This window comes from Megascapheus bottae, chromosome 4, assembly GCF_031878675.1.
Source record: "Megascapheus bottae isolate mThoBot1 chromosome 4, mThoBot2.hap1, whole genome shotgun sequence".
NCBI classification, from domain to species: domain Eukaryota; kingdom Metazoa; phylum Chordata; class Mammalia; order Rodentia; family Geomyidae; genus Megascapheus; species Megascapheus bottae.
Window position 1 is genome coordinate 56,013,855 of NC_143512.1, and position 17,887 is coordinate 56,031,741.

General features: G+C 42.6%; 1 protein-coding gene across 1 annotated transcript in view; it reads left to right on the forward strand.

Annotated features, from left to right (window-relative positions):
• Positions 1-1,787: 1,787 nt before the first annotated feature.
• Arl15 (ARF like GTPase 15) overlaps positions 1,788-17,887 on the forward strand; it is a 358,774-nt gene continuing 342,674 nt past the window's right edge. Inside the window, exon 1 of the mRNA XM_090331945.1 lies at positions 1,788-1,976. Within this exon, the coding sequence (XP_090188071.1) occupies positions 1,929-1,976 (48 nt within the window). The 5' untranslated portion in view covers positions 1,788-1,928. The remainder of the gene's footprint in view (positions 1,977-17,887) is intronic.

Genomic DNA, 17,887 nt, shown 5'->3' on the forward strand with positions numbered 1-17,887 from the left:
TAGAGTAAATTTCATGGTTATCTAGAGCAAAACTATTTTAGAAAGCCCCTCCATCCCCCATAAATATGTATAGAAATTTGTTAGTTCACATAAAAAAGAAATGTGTCATTAGGGATGAAACAAAAAGCTTAGCCCTTCTAGCATTTGTACAGTCAGAAAAATCTCAGTTGGAGCTGCACTCTTGTCTTGGTAGCTGGTTGTATGCAAGTCCTAATTACCAATTCAAGTGAGATCAAGCCTCTCCTCCATTCTCCCCAAATACCACATTTTAATCACTGGAGCCTAATAAGATAGCGATGGCAAACAAGTTTTTTTTTTTTTTGAAACATGTTCTCCCCAATTCTAATATCCAGAAAAACCAACAAACAAGTGGCTATTTCCTCAGCTCTTCTGTTGTTGATATGTAACAACTTAAGGAAAAATATTGTCTTGCTATTAACCGTACCATATCATGGAATCCTTCATAAATGTTTAATATCTATATAAATGACAACTATATAAATCCATACTAACAAATCCTTTGATATATTACTATTGTAGATATTATATTGAATGCTTGCTTGTAAGACACGTTTCATTAGCATAAGATTTTCTGGAAATGGAGTTTTGGTCCAGAGGTATATTGGACATTTTTAATATTCACTTGTATTTTCTTCTCTCCACCCCCATTCCAAAGGAGGGAGTGATTATCGTGTCTCATCATTGTCTTGAGTGTGACATCCATAGCTTCAATCTTGGATGTGCATGTGCAGGGGGTGTGACATCCATAGCTTCAATCTTGGATGTGCATGTGCAGGGGCGTAGACCCCAGCACGTTCTTACCTAGCTTACTGTGCAAACCAGCCTTCCACCTATCTTCCTGCAAAATTGATATATGAATACCCATTTCCAGGTTCTTTCCTAGGAAACCCAGCAGTCTGCTCATAAATTTTTTTCTTCTTAAAGGGACAGCCAGTTACAAATAATGTGTTATTGGAGTCCATAAAGTTTCTGGGCCCACTGCTCTTTTGATTTGGGGAGGGGGCAGGGGCTAAAGTTTGTGCTGCACGTAAACTGGATACAAAGAACTGATCACCCTCCCTTTCCTGGATTGGAAAGTTCCCCTGAGTTCGCCAGGAAGGGAGATTTCTCCTGGAGTTGGGGCAGGGTACATACAAGGAGGGTCCCTCGAGCTCCCGCCCTCGGCTGCAGGCGGGCTCCTGTGGTCCTGCAGGTCCATCCTGCCGGATTGTTGGCCTGAGCAGTTTCTGGGATCAGCCGGGTGGAGGGGTCTTTCCGTCCTCACGGAGGGCACTGGCTTGCCTGTGCAAGAACGAACAGTGCTCTCTGCCGGTGAGTGCCGTCTTCTTTCGAGCCGCAGGTATAGAAAAGAACTTCTGGAGGCTTCCACTGAAAGGTACTCTTTCCTACTGGGTGTGTGTGTGGGGGTGACGGGGGGACTCCTGCAAGGCTCTAACCCTGGACCTCGCAGTTCAGCCTCATTTCCTTTCTGCAACTGGAGGGTGCGCGAGCGCGACGAGGTCGGGCGGCCGCCAAGCCAGCCGATTTTCCGCTTTCCCCACTTCTTCTTCCGCCTGCGCCGCTGCCCCCGCCCCTGCCACTGACCCGGCTACAACACACGGAACAGCTCCCTGGCATCTCCCGCGCTTCTCTGCGACCGGCAGTCCCAAGGCCCTGCCTTTTATAGGCGCCTCAGCCAATGAGCGTCCTCCTTTCCTTCGGCCCGCCCACCCGGCCAATCGCCGCGCCCCTGGTGTAATCTTCGGTTCTTCGGCTGCTCTCGGAGATTTTCGCTGTTGCTGGCTTTTCCAAGAGCTGCTCGCTCTCAGTCAGCGACGCTGCTTTTTTTCTTCTTCTTTTTCTTTTTCTTTCTTTCTTTCTTTTTTTTTTCCGGGTTTGGAGCCGTTCCGGATGCTTTAAGCTGCCGGATGTCTGATCTCCGGATAACTGAGGCGTTTCTGTACATGGATTATCTGGTAGGTGCGGGGGCCAAGGGGGTGGCGTGTGTGGCTCCCCGGATCTCTGCGTGCCCGGTGGCTCCCCGCCTATAGGAGCCGCCTGGTTGCTTTCTTTCTTTGGGATGGGATGCCTTCGGGGTTCTTTCTCCTGCAGCCTGCGGTGAAGCTGTGTCCGGGACTCCCGGTGTGCGTGTAATGGGGTGGTGGTGGTGGTGGTGAGGGGGCAGCAGCCGAGGGGCAGCTGGGCAGGTAAAGGTGGGGCCGGGGCTTCGGGGCTGGGGGAGCGGCCCCCTGCAGCCGGGCGTCCCCTGCCCGTGGCGGGTTTCCTCGCTGCGCCCGCCCGCCCGCCCTCCGCACACGACTTTGCCCGGGAAGCTGGAGTTTTCCGCTCTCCCTTTAAGCAGAACTCCAGGTACTATTAAAGAGCCATAACCAGAACGGCTCACTAAGTGCCTGGCAGTCCCCGCTCATTTGGTTGTGATTAGATCTCCAAAGCTTTGACCTCGGTCGCGGCGGGCGCGGGGGGTGGGGAGAGGGCGGGATGTGGATTTTTTTTTTTTGGTAAAAAGCACTTTAACCATAAAAGTACACTGGACCAAACATTGCAACCTGGTCAGTCACAGCCGGGTTGGGTAGGGGACCAGGCGTGGTTGCCTACGGGGCTCGCTCCCCGGGCGGTGGTGGTTGTTTAGGCCCGGCTTGATCTGAGAAGTTTAGGTGGGCCAAAGTGTCCGCCCAGTCCCGGGACAGGGCGGAACATTGTTGTCAGCATTGACTCGTGTGTATGTGTGTGGAGTTATGCAAGCACGATGTGTGTGGTTTCTTTTCTTTTTGTTATTGTTCCAGAAATTATATTTTCCCCCATTAGAGCCGCCTGTTTGTGGTCAAAGCGGATCGTTGTTGACAACAGCTTGTATTTGATCCTGAAGTCAGTGACTGCGTCGAGGGTGTTAGGGTGAACCGCTCCTCAGTGCTCTGCAGAGGTGAAGTGGAGGGTTTACAGACACTGACCCTCCTTGTCATCTTGCTGGACACACAGTACTGGGGTTTCCACTGCAGATTTGGTCTGGCAGAGATTCTCCAGTGCCTTCTAGGAATTACACTTAAGGTTGTATGATCCAGAAAGGCTGGGCGGAGGACAGTTTCTGTCAAGTTACCTGTGCTGGGTTTGTTTACCTCTCTACACCAATACAATATTTCTCCAAAAAGCTTCACAGCCTGAATTTGTGGGTGCAGGATAGTGACTGCAGTGGATGCATGCCATTGGGAATGGAGCTGAGTCAAAACTTTTTTGAGTTCCAGTTCGGTTTTCTTGTTGGTTGAGGGCAGTAACTTCTGTCTTTGTGACAGAGAAGGATAGCCAGTTACTGGAGCATTCTTTAAATACGGGATGCTCTCTAGAAGATTCTTTTTTCACTGAAACGATGGATTCATTTGTTCCTTTCTTCCTCTGGTAGTTTGCCCAAATTAAAAGCAAAGTTTATTGCAGATAATTGCCAAGTAGGAAAGACTGAAACTACCTATAATATTGGAAGCTAGTTGTGGATACTGAAGTTAATTCATGAGCTTCTAATCATTTTATCTATTGAGTTTTATAAGTTTACAAATTGCATTACAGAACTGTCTTTAAGGTGCTAAACCCACCAGAGCACTTAGTGAGACCATACTGAAAAGACTGGCTAATTACTCAGATTAATCTGCCCAGTCTAAGGGTAGATTAAGGCCCACAAACAGTGGACCCCAATTTAAACTTAGCTATTTTGTCTCACCCAATACCCTACTTTTGTTTTATCCTGTTGTTTCCACCATGCTTTCAAAAATTTACAAGTGAGGGCCCACAGTGTGGCCTGGTGGTACAATACTTGCCTAGCATGCAAGAAACCCTGTGTTTGATTCCTTGGTACCGCAAACACAAAAAGCCGGATGTGGTGCTGTGGCTCAGGTGGCAGAGCGCTAGCCTTGAGCAGAAATAAATGCTCAAGGACAGTACCCAGGCCCTGAGGTCAAGTTCCAGGACTGGAAAAAAAAATCACATGTGCAGTGAAACAATCCCAATAAAAATAATAATTAAAAAAAACCTTAAAGGATATACTTCAGGTTTTTTTTGGGGGTGGAGGGGTTGGTCTGTCATGGGGTTTGAACTGGGCCTTGGCAATATCCCTGAGCTCTTTTGCTCAAGTCTAGTGCTCTACCACTTTGAGCCACAGCACCACTTCAGTTTTTAAGAGTGTGCAAGAAAACCCTTGTGAGCAGTTTTTAGAAAGTGGACTTAAAATAAATAAATGCATAACCAAATATGTAAATGAAACTTTAAAAGCTGAGTGCTGTTGGCTCATTCCTGTAATCCTAATGACTGAGGAAGCTGAGATCTGAGGATCACAGTTCAATGCCATCCAGGCAGGAAATCCCATTCTTATCTCTAATTACCCAGCAGAAAGGCAGAAGTAGAGCTTTGGCTTAAGTGGTAGAATGCTAACCTTGAGTGAAACAAGTAAGGGATAATGAGAGCCAGTGTCCATGCTGAGTTCAGACTCCAGTGCCTGCACAAATAATAAGTAAATAAAAGAAAAAGTGTACTGGAGGAAAGAAAACCCCAAATCAAACTCAGATCTATGGTTTTAAAAAAGTTACATTTAATGTTTGCCGATCAACTTTTCAGTAAAAATGATGTGCTATTGTCCTCCTTTCTTCTGCTTTTCAAGTTGACTTGTTTGCTTCATTACCCCAGGATAGCATTTAAATCCTGTTTCTGAAAAATTCAGAATCAATTTCTTTGTGTCATGTATCTTTTAAAATAAATTGATTCTGAAGCTTGATCTCAGGGACTGAGCGCTGTCCTTGGACTTTCTCAAGTCTACCACTTGAGCCTCAGCACCATTGCTGGCTTTTTTCTATGTATGTGGTAAGGAGGAATCGAACCCTGGTCTTTGTGCATACTAGGCAAGCACTCTACTACTAGGTCAAACTCTCGGCCCCTGAAGTTCTTTTAGTTACCTTCTAGGAAGAAAGAAAGAAAGAAAGAAAGAAGGAAAGAAAGAAAGAAAGAGAAAGAAAGAGGGAAGGAAAGAAAGGAAAAAAAGGCTTCTTTCTTTACAAGTGAGGCTCCTGATTTTGCTGAGTGGGCTGAAGTGAGGAGTGCCCTTACCTTAAACTTGAGAAGAGCAATGGTGTGTGTCTTTTTCTTTTCAGGATATTCTATTTATATTGCGGTTGGGAAGGAGAACTATGTGTATTTGGTCCATAGTTGTTTAGGCTCAGTGCTGGCATCTAGCCTTTTTTATTTGGAGGTGAGGGTAAGGGTGAAAGAGAAAGGTGAAGTAGCTGATTTTAACCGCTTTTGATAGGATTGAGATAGTCAAAAGGAGCACTACCCTCTGATCTTAAAGGCGCACTTCAAAGGCTCAGAGGTGACAGTCAAGGTAAAGGGCAGGTAATAATACCTTCTTAGCTAAGACAGGATTTTTATTGTTTTCAGTTGGGGTGGGGGGGGATAGTGGTAACTTGCAAATCCTAAATAATTATAGGTTATCACTTAGTGTGGTGCCTGTCTTGTTTCCTGGCATGTCATTAGGGCCTCGTATTTCTTTGAATGAATGGGGGGCTGGAGTGAGGGACAGTTCTTTCCTCAGCCACTTCTAAACACAGACAAGATAATATCTGTTTGGATTAGGGTACTTTGTTTTGGGGAATGTGCAATGTATCTTTTACACTTTTAAGATGATCTAGATGGCAATTTGAACTTGAGAGTTTCTGTTTTCCAGCTGATGGACAGTTACCAAGAGGCCACAAACCCTTTTCCCTCTTTTCTGGGGCTACTTGAAGATTATAAGCCATGTTCACACCTGCCAGGACTGTGGGTAAAGATTTAGAGGTCATTCCAACAAGCAGACAGGTGGAGCTGGCAAGACCTGTGTGGAACTTTTTGAACAAGAAAGAAGAAAATATGGTCAAGTTACAATGAAAGAGAAAAACACATTTCCTAGGTTTTTCTGGGAGGTTGGACAAGATCAACTTCTAGATTCCTTCTAGTTCAAAATGTTCTTTTTTTTTTTTTGGTGAGTCTGGATTTCACCTCCCCTATTCTGTGCTATCAAAACAACAGTAATAAAGCTGGTTACATTCCGTATAGTGGCAGTGATGATGAAATAAGATAGCAGAGGGACATTTATTTATGGACAGCATATTTCTTTTATGAAATGATATGAAATGCTGATGTGTTGTGAATATGTGGCTGATATTGTCCTTATTCATTCTGTGGAATAACCCCTGCTGCTTAGTGGTAAGTGTTAGGCTGCCTTTGAAATTAGTTTCAGGATATGGAATGATTGGGAATGATAATCAACAAGACTATTAAGGATCATTTAATACCTATAAAATACTTCATTTGAGCCAGGCATGCTGGCTCATGCCTATAATCCTAGCTATTTAGGAGGCTGATCTCTGAGGATCAAGGTTCAAAGAATTGAGGTTCAAAGCCAGCCGAGACTCTTATCTCCAATTAACCACAGAAAACCAGAAGTGGTGCTGTGGCTCAAGTGGTAGAGTACTAGCCTTGAGCTGAAGAGCTCAGGGACAGTGCCCAGGCCCAGAGTTCAAGCCCTACAACTACCACCACCACCAACAACAAAATCTTCAACTCGTTCAACACATGTATGGGACTGTGACATTGTGAATGGCCTTGAAAGTCTTGGAGGAAGAGTTATGATCGCCCAGGGGTGCAGGGCTAGGAGGCATGTGGGAAAGAGGGAAACTTCTGTTTGTCTTTCCTACCTCCCTTCCTGCCTGCTTGTCTGCCTGTTTCTCCTCCCCTCTCCTCCACCCCTCCCCTCCCCTCCCTGCCTTTCCTTGCATGCTGGTTCAGGGCTTGAACTCAGGGTGTAAACACTGTCTTCTCAGCAGACATTTTTGCTCAAGGCTGGCACTCTACCATTTGAGCCATATCTCTACTCTGGCTTTTTTGGTGGTTAATTGGAGATAAGAGTCTCACAGACTTCCCTGCCTAGATTGACTTTGAGCTGTAGTCTTTAGATCTCAGCTTCTGAGTAGCTAGGATTATAGGTGTGAGCCACCAAAACCCAGCTTTGCTTTCTAGCTCATTTTCCCCATATATATTTCTTTGCTTTATGCAAACTAAAATGTAAAAGGAGACTTGTAAATGTGGCAGCAATACTTGATGAGTCTTAGATGCTAATTGTTGATGACTCTTCATTGTATTTGTGTATTATGTTTAAGATGTAATAAAGTTCTTTTTGTGAGATCTCTTCTCTGGTAAACTTGGCCTAGCTCATTGCTTGCAGGCTGTGTCCACCATCATAAAATCTGTGTCACTGGGGAAGATCTGATGAGAGACCTGGATGGATCATCACAAATCCATCACCATTGACAGGACACAAACCAGCCAAGCAACCAACCCAAAACAGAAATTGTTGGTTTAGTGCCAAGGGTGGAGCCCACAGGCATTAGATGGTTGTTAAAGAGTCCTTCAAAAGCAGGAGCAAAGGCACATTTGTGATTTTGTGTGTTTATTTTTCTGTGGACTGAATTCTTTCTGTGCCTCGAGGTCTCACTTAGCTTTCTTGCTCTGGGTTACCACTCTACCACTTGAGCCTTGGCTCCAGTCTGACAATTTGCATGTTAATTGAAGATAAAGGCTGTCCAGCTTTTCTGCCCTGGCTGGCTATGAACTATCACCTTGCAAGTCTAAGCCTCTTGAGTTACTAGGACTAGGGGTGTGAGCCACTGGTGTCCAGTTTTGGGAACTGAAATTTATTGATTAAAAATAATATGTTCTGGGGCCGGGAATTTGGCCTAGTGGTTAAAGTGCTTGCCTAGCATGCATGAAGACCCGGGTTCGATTCCTCGGTACCACATACATAGAAAAAAAGCCGGAAGTGATGCTGAGGCTCAAGTGGTAGAGCTCTAGCCTTGAGAAAGTCCAAGGACAGTGCTCAAGCCCTGAGCTCAAACCCAGGACTGGCAAAAAAAAAAAAAAAAAAAACCCCAAAAAATAATATGTTCTTTGCCAGGCACTGGTGGCTTCATGTCACCTGAGTAGGTAGGTAATCCTACCTACTCAAGAAGCTGAGATCTGAGGATCAAGGTTCAAAGTCAGCTTGGACAGGAAAGTCCATGAGGCTCTTATTTCCAGTTAACCACCAAAAGGGTAAAGTGGAGCTGTGGCTCAAATGGTAAAATGCTAGCCTTGAGTAAAAAAATCCGACAGTGCCCAGGCCGAGTTCAAGCCCCAAGATCAGCACCTTTCTTCCCCCTACCTCTCCCCAAATCCTCTTTTAACCCCGAATGTCTATGAACAGCTCAAACTTTCTTCATTCTTAGATTCCTCTGGATCAGGCATTGTCCATAGGATAATGTGAATAATTCATAGTCACATCAAATATATACTATGAAGATTATAAACAGAGATCTACCAACTGTGAAGCTCTAATAGCAAAAAGAAATTTTAAGAAAACGCATATCATTAATTGGAACACCTGTGTGTGTGTGTGTGTGTGTGTGTGTGTGTGTGTGTTGCGGGGGAGGGTCATGGGGCTTGAACTCAGCTTGGGCACTGTCCCTGAGCTCTTCAGATCTAGGCTACCACCTCCACCCCTGGGCCTGGGTGTTGTCCCTGAGCTCTTCAGCTCAAGACTACTGCCCTACCCTTGAGCCAAGCCCCACTTCCCATTTTATAGCGGTTAATTGGAGAGTAGAGTCTCAGGTCCTTTTGTGCCCAGACTGGCTTTGAACCTTGATCTTCAGATCTCAGCCTCCTGAGTAGCTAGGATTACAGGCGTGAGCCACCGTGCCCAGAGATACATAGAATTTAAATAAGGACCTAAATAAGGACTGGAACACCTTTTACAGAGGCATTAGGTCTACCTTATAACTTTCTGTTGCTTCAGTCTTACAGTATGAGTCTGACCCAAAGAAATCCTCACTCTTGACTTTAAGAGCTTAGGCTATGAAAGATGGTTAATTTCCATAGTAGTTGGTGTGTGGATAGAGGTACTAGAAATGTGAGTTACGACTGGGCATTAGCATTTGGAGGTGCCATGTATAGGTTGATCCTCAGTGATCCGTGTTTTGGAGCCTGCCTGTGCATGTGTGTGTTCTCTCTCCCTCCCTCCTCCCCCCCCCTCTCTTTCTGTCAGTACTGGGGCTTAAATCTGGGTCTGGGCACTGTCCCTGGACTCCTTTTGCACAAAGCTAGTATTCTACTACCTGAGCCACAGCTCTACCTCCAGCTTTTTCTGTGATTAATTGGAGATAAGAGGCTCATAGACTTTCCTGCCCATGCTGGCTTCCAACTGAGGATTATAAGCAAGAGCCACCAGTTCCTGGTGGAGGCTGCTTCTTACTGTGGTGATGGGATAGAGGTGTGGCCTCAGAAGGGATGTGAGACCCCAGCCTCTCTGGCTTCCTGTCCTCCCACCCACCCCATGTGATCTTCATCCTCCTTCCCTCCCCAACCTGCCTAATTCCCCGAGGTTCTCTCAAGAGCCCTAGCTGATGCTGGAGTTGTATCATTGACTCTTCAGAGCTGTGGGTCAAATAAACTTTCCTTTATAAAGTTAGCCTACCACGGGTACTTCTAACCTAGCTATCATCTATGGAGCTCTTATTGTGTGCAGACAGTCTTACGAGTTCCAAAGTCACTGTTTATTCTCTTGTGTGTTTTTCATCATTAGGATATGTGTATGTATGTGTGAACTATGTACACGGTAAAACAGTCTTATGGAACTTATCTTTGTGCAACTCAATTTTTTCCTTCTGTGACAAGATATTTGAGATTGTAAATGTTGCTGCATAAAGATCAGTAGATATTGATGTCATGTGTCTGTTTTCAATGTTGCCATTTTAGGGACATTTTGGTGGATATCTTACCTGGATTTGGTGATGAGCTCACAGAAGGGACTAAGTTCTGATTTTGAGGCCTGGATGGCTGTTTGTGTTTGATAGTTTTAATGCTAAATATAATCATATAAGCATTTTAATGGTGTATTGTAATGTGCATTTCAGCTTTCAATATGATTCACCAGTCTGTTTTTTTATTAAAGAATTTATTAACGTAGATTTTTACATCATATTTTAAAGGACAAGTTTAACAAACAAGTATTCAAGGAGGGAATCTCTATTTACAATCACTGGGACTTAGTATTTAGAACTTATTCAAAATTAGGCTAAGGGTTTGTATGTCATAGAAACATTAATTTATGAAATAAAACATGTCTATAGAGTCATAGATTTTTATGTCTATATAGTTATGTTTATATTCCCATTATGTTTTACAGTTTGAATCATTTTCTAGTCATACTAACACATGTACTGAATAGATATATGTACACATGGATCTATACATGTAAGGACTAGTATTATTTTGATAATGTATTTACTAGTATTATTTGATAATGTGTAAAAGCTGAATGAAGAAAGTATCTGGAAAGTATAGTAAAGAACAGTGGAAAAAGCACTCCAGTATCTCACAGATGAAAAATGGACATGCATTTTTTTTTTTTAGTGTGTAACCCTGTAGCTATGAAAGATATCAACAGGGCTTCCTAATGAAGATATTGTGAATTTTTATTTTATTTATTTTTTGGTGCTAGCACTGGGACTTGAACTCAGGGCCTGGGCACTGTACCTTAGGCTGATACTCTATAACTTGAGCCACAACTCCACTTATAATTTTTTGTTGGTAAATAAGATATAGAGTCTCATAGACTTTCCTGCCAGGGCTGGCTTTGAACTATGATCCTCAGATCTTACCCTCCTGGAGGCTAAGATTATAGGTGTAGCCACCAGTGCCTGGCTATTGTATAGATCGTAACAGACCAATGTCCCAGATGAATTTTTTTTTTTTTGTGCGCATCATGGGGCTTAAACTTGACCTGGGAACTGTCCCTGAACTCTTCTGCTCAAGGCTACTGCTCTACCCTTGAGCCAAGCCCCACTTCCCGTTTTTTTTCCAGAGGTTAATTGGAGATTGGAGTCTCAGGTCCTTTTGTGCCCAGGCTGGCTTTGAACCTTGATCCTCAGCTCTCAGCCCCCTGAATTGCTAGGATTACAGGCATGAGCCCCCGGGCCGGCCCAAGGTGAAATTTGTAAAAGGGAAATAGTTATATGTGGTACTTTTGATTCTTTGGGAGTTGCTTTATGATCAATTCTAGAAGTGGAAGATTTGTTGAATCAAAATCAATCTGTATGTAAAAGTTCTTGATACTGATTAAATTACTTCATACTTGTGAAGCACTTAAAATAATGCATGAACACCCATGGTTTGTTACAATAAAGTTATGTGATGATGGTGATGGTGACACTAATATTTACTAAAAGTCTCCTTTGTACTACATTCTGTGGGAAGTACTTAATAGATATTCACCTGTCAGTCAGTCCATTCAGCCACCCTGTGAGAGGTGGAGGAGCTGCTACTGCGGTTTCATGGGAAGACCCAGGATCAAGCATTGAGTAATCCCTACTGACTGCCTCAGTTGTGGGAAGGGTTGGCCAAGAGTCTGTAATCTTAATGTGTATTTCAAATCTGGATTTCAAGTCATTCTCAGGTATCCCTGCCTGCTACCTGTGTGATTCAGTGTTTCCCGAATGGAATGTGGAAAAGTCAGAGAGCGTTGCAACATGATTAAAAAAATAATGTAGACTTAACAGATTGAAATTCTGTATTGTATGTGATTTCATTAAATCTGTTTATCCATTTTGTTGAATTAATTAGTTTGTTTTCTTTAATTGCAACTTAATAATCTCCTTTTATAATTTTCTTATTGGTGATTTATGTAATTATTTTGTTGATAGGCATTGAGATTATTTCTAGTTTGTGACATTTGGTATGGAACTATTGGCAAACATCCTTTTGTATGTTTTGATGGAAATAAGCCTTCATTGCTGTTGGATATGGACTTGGAGTAGAATTTCGGGGTCACAGGATGTATGCCTACTTAGATTCACTAAATATTGCTAAGCATTTTTCCAATATGATTGTACCAGTTAGATTCCAACCAGGAATGTGAGAGACCCCAGACTACTCTGTGTCCTTGTTTTCGGGTATTTAATATCATCAGACACTTTGTCCCATTCCATTCCTCTGCATGTGTACTCCAAACAAATTTGAAGTTTCCTAGAGCTGTGTCTAGTTATTCAAGAAGGAGAACAACACAGTAAAAAAGGGTGATAAGGCAGTTTTTTGTTTTTTTTTTTTTAAGTCTGAGGAATATTCTGAAATACCTACATGGCTGTTATTTACTTGTGATTCATCTGAAGATTCTGATATGCTGCAGAAATTCTGTGGGAGTCATTTAACCTAATTCTGCTCCTGTCTTTGCCAGTAAGAGAGAAGTGGGCAAGCTTCTAAGTATTCTTGTCTTCGGTTTCTTTATAAGATGGATTCGTTGAATAGATAATCTCAAATATCACATTTATTTTGATTTTTTCATTTGTATTTGGAATAATTATTGTTTCTAGTTTTCTAATTTTATGGTTTTCATGATTATAGAGTTGCCTAAATAAATTATGATTTATGAATTACCCACTCAGTTTATAATCCTGTTCTGATTCTGCCTTGGAAAGAGGAATATACAAGTAAATGAAGTACTGGGCTTTCCTTAAGTTAATCATACTCTAGCACAGTGAAAACTCAGCTGTTCCCTTTTGGAGTAACATAGTCTATCTAGATGGAAATAAAAGTTATCCAAGTAGCACTGGAAATGAGAATTTAGTATAGACTTCAGAGCCAAGGGAAAGCCCCAGGTCGAATATGCAACGTTGAGCTCTAGTAACATTGGCTACTGACAGGCAAGGCCAAGGCCAAGAAAATTAATAGCTACACAGAAGGCAAGTAACCCTTGGGCTGGGGGTGAGTAGCCTTATAAATTTAAGGGCTCTGCAGTTGGAACAGGGTTTGGAGCAGTGGCTTGACATGCAAGTATAGAGCCTCGCTCAAGCCACACAGTAGAAATCCTAAAGTTTACCTAGAGTGACATGGTCAGATTTGACTGTGGTAAGGAGAAAGACTAGAATAGGGAGTGCGTACTAGAATGAGATTAGTTGAGAATATGCTGTCTTGATCCAGAATAGAGATGATGATATTCATAGCCAGATAGGGACAGAAGGGGTATTGGAAAAGGACCATTTAAGAATTGCTGACATTTTGTCCTTGGGTATGGAAGATGAGAACAAATCTGAGATCTAGTTCTCAGATTTGGGGTTTGAATATTATTTTGATTATCTGTTTTTGAGTGAGAAACCACCTTTAAAGCAGTGACTTCACACAGTGACACGGACTTATTTTACTTATGGGTCTGGTGGTTGAGTGGGTTCAAGAAAGCTGTTCTTGCTCAAGTGCCTCACAAAGTTATCAGATGATGGCTGGGTTGACCTGAAGGCTACATACTCAACTCTGACATTTTGGCCAGAAACATCTCATCAACAATCGGGCTTTGGACAAATACGGTAGACACCTGAGAAGCCTCTGTTTTTGTATGTTCTCTGTATGTGGTGGCCTCAACATAGTGGAATTGTTCATCACGGATTAGAGTCTTCTAGTACTGTTGTTCTAAGAGAAGCATCTGCTCAGATTCAGAGGCAAGAGGCAGACATTTGTTGTTGGGAAAGTGATTGAAGAATCTATAGATTTACCCTGCCAGAGAGGCATTGAGGTGACGAGCAGGGTTTTACACTATAATAGAAGAACAGGCTGGGAGGAAAAGTAAGGAGTTTGATATTCAGAGCTGATGGGGTTTGAACTGTTTTATGTAAAACCTAAGCTGACACTTTATATAGGTAGATGGAAATTCGGATGCCATTTGTAGCTGCAGTTTCAAACACTATCTAGCAGTTATTGTTATTTGCTGTTTGTAGTACCATTTTATTTTATTGATAATATTATTTGGGAGGAAGTGTTAGTACTTTTTGTCAAACATTTTCCATTCCACTCTAGACACTAGAAAACTAAGGCTTGGCGGAGTGGTCGGTCATGACCAAAAACATGATAGATAAATAGAATTTGAACGGTCTGCCTAATGTCTGGGCTCACTTACATTCCTCATCTCTTAGGTGGCAACAGAAGTCATGGCCCCATATTAGGTTAGGTTGGACAGAGTGGGAGGAGAAGAACCTTAGGAAGACCAGTGAGTGAACACTGGCACACAGTGGGCTTGCAGTTTTGATGGAAGCAAAGGAACCTGAGAAAGAAGTGCAGAGAATGAGGACGAAGAGGATGGATGGAGTGTGTGGTCAATCAGGCTGAGGAGAGACTGTTTCCAGCCAGAGGAAGTAGTGGTCCATTTAAGCAGTACTGCCTAGAGATCATGGCAGATGATTCTGAAAAATGACCACTGATTCACATCCTTTGTAACCTTAGCCTGTTGAAGGTGCAGGTTGGAATGAGGGAAATCTGATGTAATTCATGTAAATCATTTTAGAGGGGGCAGGAAAATTGGAAGGAGAGGTCCATTTCTGAGGGACTAGAGATGATGAAATGATGTAGGACTCTGCAGGGCATGACTGAAATGTGGTGTAGGGATTTGATCTGGTCAGGACTGAAAGAATCACAATGAAGACCCAGGGTGAGGGATGATCAGGGAAGCAGGGGGTTGCCTATATGTGATGTTGTAGTCACACTCTGACTTAAGAATGATGTAAATTTCAGTGGTAGTAGTTTGCAGTGGATGGCAGTTAATTGGGGGTAAAGGCTAGAGAGTTTCTGCAGTGAATTGATGGGTAGACAGTAGGGTTAAAGAGCTTGGGACATTGGCAAGAAGACACTTGAAGTGATGAGCAGTGAGCTGTATTTGTGGAAATGAGAGGGGCATGTTCTGGTGGTTCTGATGAGACACGGCAGTTAGTAGTTTGAAGGTCAGACAATAGAACGAATGGATTTAAGAAGGTTGCAGGTGGAAACTTGTTTTGTCAGGGCAAACTACTAAACCAGTAGGGATTTGGACTCAGGAGAGTGGGCTCCATTGCCGTCCTTTTTTTTTTTAATTAAAAAGTTTATTAACATTGATTTCTACATCATATTTCAGATGACGTATTTAAGAAGGGAATCTCTATGTACAATCACTGGCACTTAGATTTTAGAACATAATCAAAATTAGGCTGAGGGTGTGTATGTCATGGATATATATTAATCTATGTAATAAAACATTATGTCTATAGAGTTATAAATTTTTATGTCTATGTGGTTGTGTTTATATTTCCAATACCATGTCCATAACATTGGGTATGCAAATATTGAGTCCTTGCTCTTGTACTGTTTGGATCTAATAGCCACATTTTAAGGATACCATACACCTTTTGTTCCTTCGGTCTTGACTTGTTTCACTCAACATGATTTGCTCTAGATTCATCCACTTCCCTGCAAATGCCATTATTTTATCTTGTCTGTTGGCTATGTAGAATTCCATTATATATATATATATGTCATATTTTTTGTATCCATTCATCTGTAGTAGGGCATCTGGATTGTTTCCATCGCTTGGCTATTGTGAATAGTGCAGAGATGAACATAGTTGAGCAGGTGTCCTTATCATATCCTGGATTATGATGATCAGGATAGATGCCCAGGATAGATCATAGGGAAGGTCAATTTTCAGTTCTTTAAGAAACCTCCACACTGCTTTCCAGAGTGGCTGAACTTGCTTACAATCCCACCAGCAGTGTAGTAGGGTTCCTTTTCTCCACAACCCCACCAGCATCTGTCATTGTCTGAGTTTAAAATCTTGGCCATTCTTGTTGGGGTAAGGTGGTATCTTAGGGTTGTTTTTATTTGCATTTCCTTTATGACCATGGATGATGAGCATTTTTCATATGCTTTTCTGCCATTTTAACCTATTGTTTTGATAAGTCTGTCTTTAGTTCCCTTGCCCATTTAGTGATTGATTTGTTGGGTTTGGGGGGATTAGTTTCTTGAGTTTTCTGTAGATACTAGATATTAAGCATTTGCCTGATGTATTATTGGTAAATATCTTTTCTCAGTTTGTTGGCTGTCTTTCTACTTTAGTAGCTATGCTTTTATCTCTTTGCCGTCTTTTTTAACCAGTACTCCTTGGTTAATGTGCCATCAGGGGTAGTGGCAGAGGGCTCCACCGGAGGGTTTGGAGAGGGTAGGGATTAGTAGGAGCTTGTCTGATTGGAAAAGGGAAATAGAACAGTGTAATGTTTGCTCCATAGAATTTCACCCAGTATTTTCCTGGTAGAGCCCGTGGAGAGGTTAGCCCATGTTCCATGGAGAACCCCAGATTAACACACACAGCTCATTGGCTTGACTCCTAAAACTGTTCTTTTCTGTGGAGAGTGGTTGTACTTCAGGGAGTACTGGTCCCTGGGGAATGAATGGCTAGGTGGCCTTTTCTCAAGGGACTTGGTTGCTGTCTGGATTTGCTATACAGCTGGGTCTCTTTTGAGGGCTCCCTGAGTTTGGGTTCCTTTGGCTTCAGGCTCCTGGGTTAGGGAATTAAGTTGAATTCACTTGGGCTGGTAGCATTGAGTCCTAGAGCTGATGAAGGCACAGACCCTGCTGAGCCCTTTCTGCTGTCATGTAAGCTAACCCCAGAGTGTTTCCTGTAGACACTGTGCATAAGATTGTTAGTTGGAGCAGCCTTTAATATTGTCTGGGACAAGTGTGTAATAATCAAGATGCATTGTTGCTAGAATTAAAATGGCCTTTGTGATCCTGACTTCTACTTAATGAAAATGGTCAATGTTCATAGTGTTGCAGAGACAATTTTTAGAGGAGACCTGATCTCTCTCCCCTACTCTGATTTTAAACATCTGCTCATCTCTCCTTAAAAAGCTGATATGAAGCGCCTTCCAAGGCTTCTCCTGTGTCTGCCTTAGACATTTTAGGCCTTTGAGACACAGAAAAGAGGTACGTGGCCAAGGGGCAATCGGTGCTTAGATTCAGATCTCTTTCTGTTTCTGCTTCAGGATACCACTGAGTGTCATAGTGCAGGGCTGAGTTGTGATCCTTGTAATGTCTCCTGAGTTTCACATAATACACACCCAGTAGGTGCTGAGCTGGACCAAATGGTTAGACACTGAGTTTGGAGCCAGACCGCCATGTTTGCATCTAGCTCTGTCTCTCATGAGCTGTGTTGCTTCTGTGCCTCAGTTTCCTAATATACAAAGTGTTCATAATGATGGTACCTCCTCATAGAGTTGAGTGTATGTGGATATACACTTATGCATGACATGTTGTATAATGATATTTTGGTGTATAGTGAATTATATTTGCAATGGTGACCTAGTAAAATTATATTTCCTATATTGTCAGGTGTTCACACAATACCAAAGTAGTTCAACAGGGTGTTCCTTAGAAGACATCCCTGTAATTGAATAATGCTCAACTCTATGCATGTGTAATTTAACAGAGAGCCTAGCGCTGTAAGTACTAAGCAAACATTTACTCTTATCCAATTGGTACTTTGTCTATAAAACAAGGACACACGTAACTGTCCTCACTAGGAAGATTCTGTTCAGTTTTTTTCCATTACCAGCCTTTCAAAACTCTCCCTGCTTCTACCTACTAAGCAGAGTGTGGCGTAATTGGGTTAAAGATATTGCAGTTGCTTGTTGGTGTCTTAAGTGACATCTATTTCTGATTTCCAGGGGTGAAAGGTTCTGGCATGGCACACTGTGGCCCATATCCGTCCTCAGGCCAGTTCTGCTTACAGCTGTTAAGTAAGATCTGGCAATGTCATGGCTCAACCTGACTCGAGGAAGGCAAGTTTTCTGAGATCCTACTTTCGAATCATAGGATTGCTGGGAGCTTTCTGCGCCTATTTTGTTGGGATCCAACTGCTTGAAAGTCACCTTTTTGCTTTGGGGAACTTTCCTCCCTCGAATATAATTTACTGGCTGGTTCTTTTCTCTTAACTTTATGAACATTTCCTGAGAGGCAATGTTAGAGAGGAAAGAAC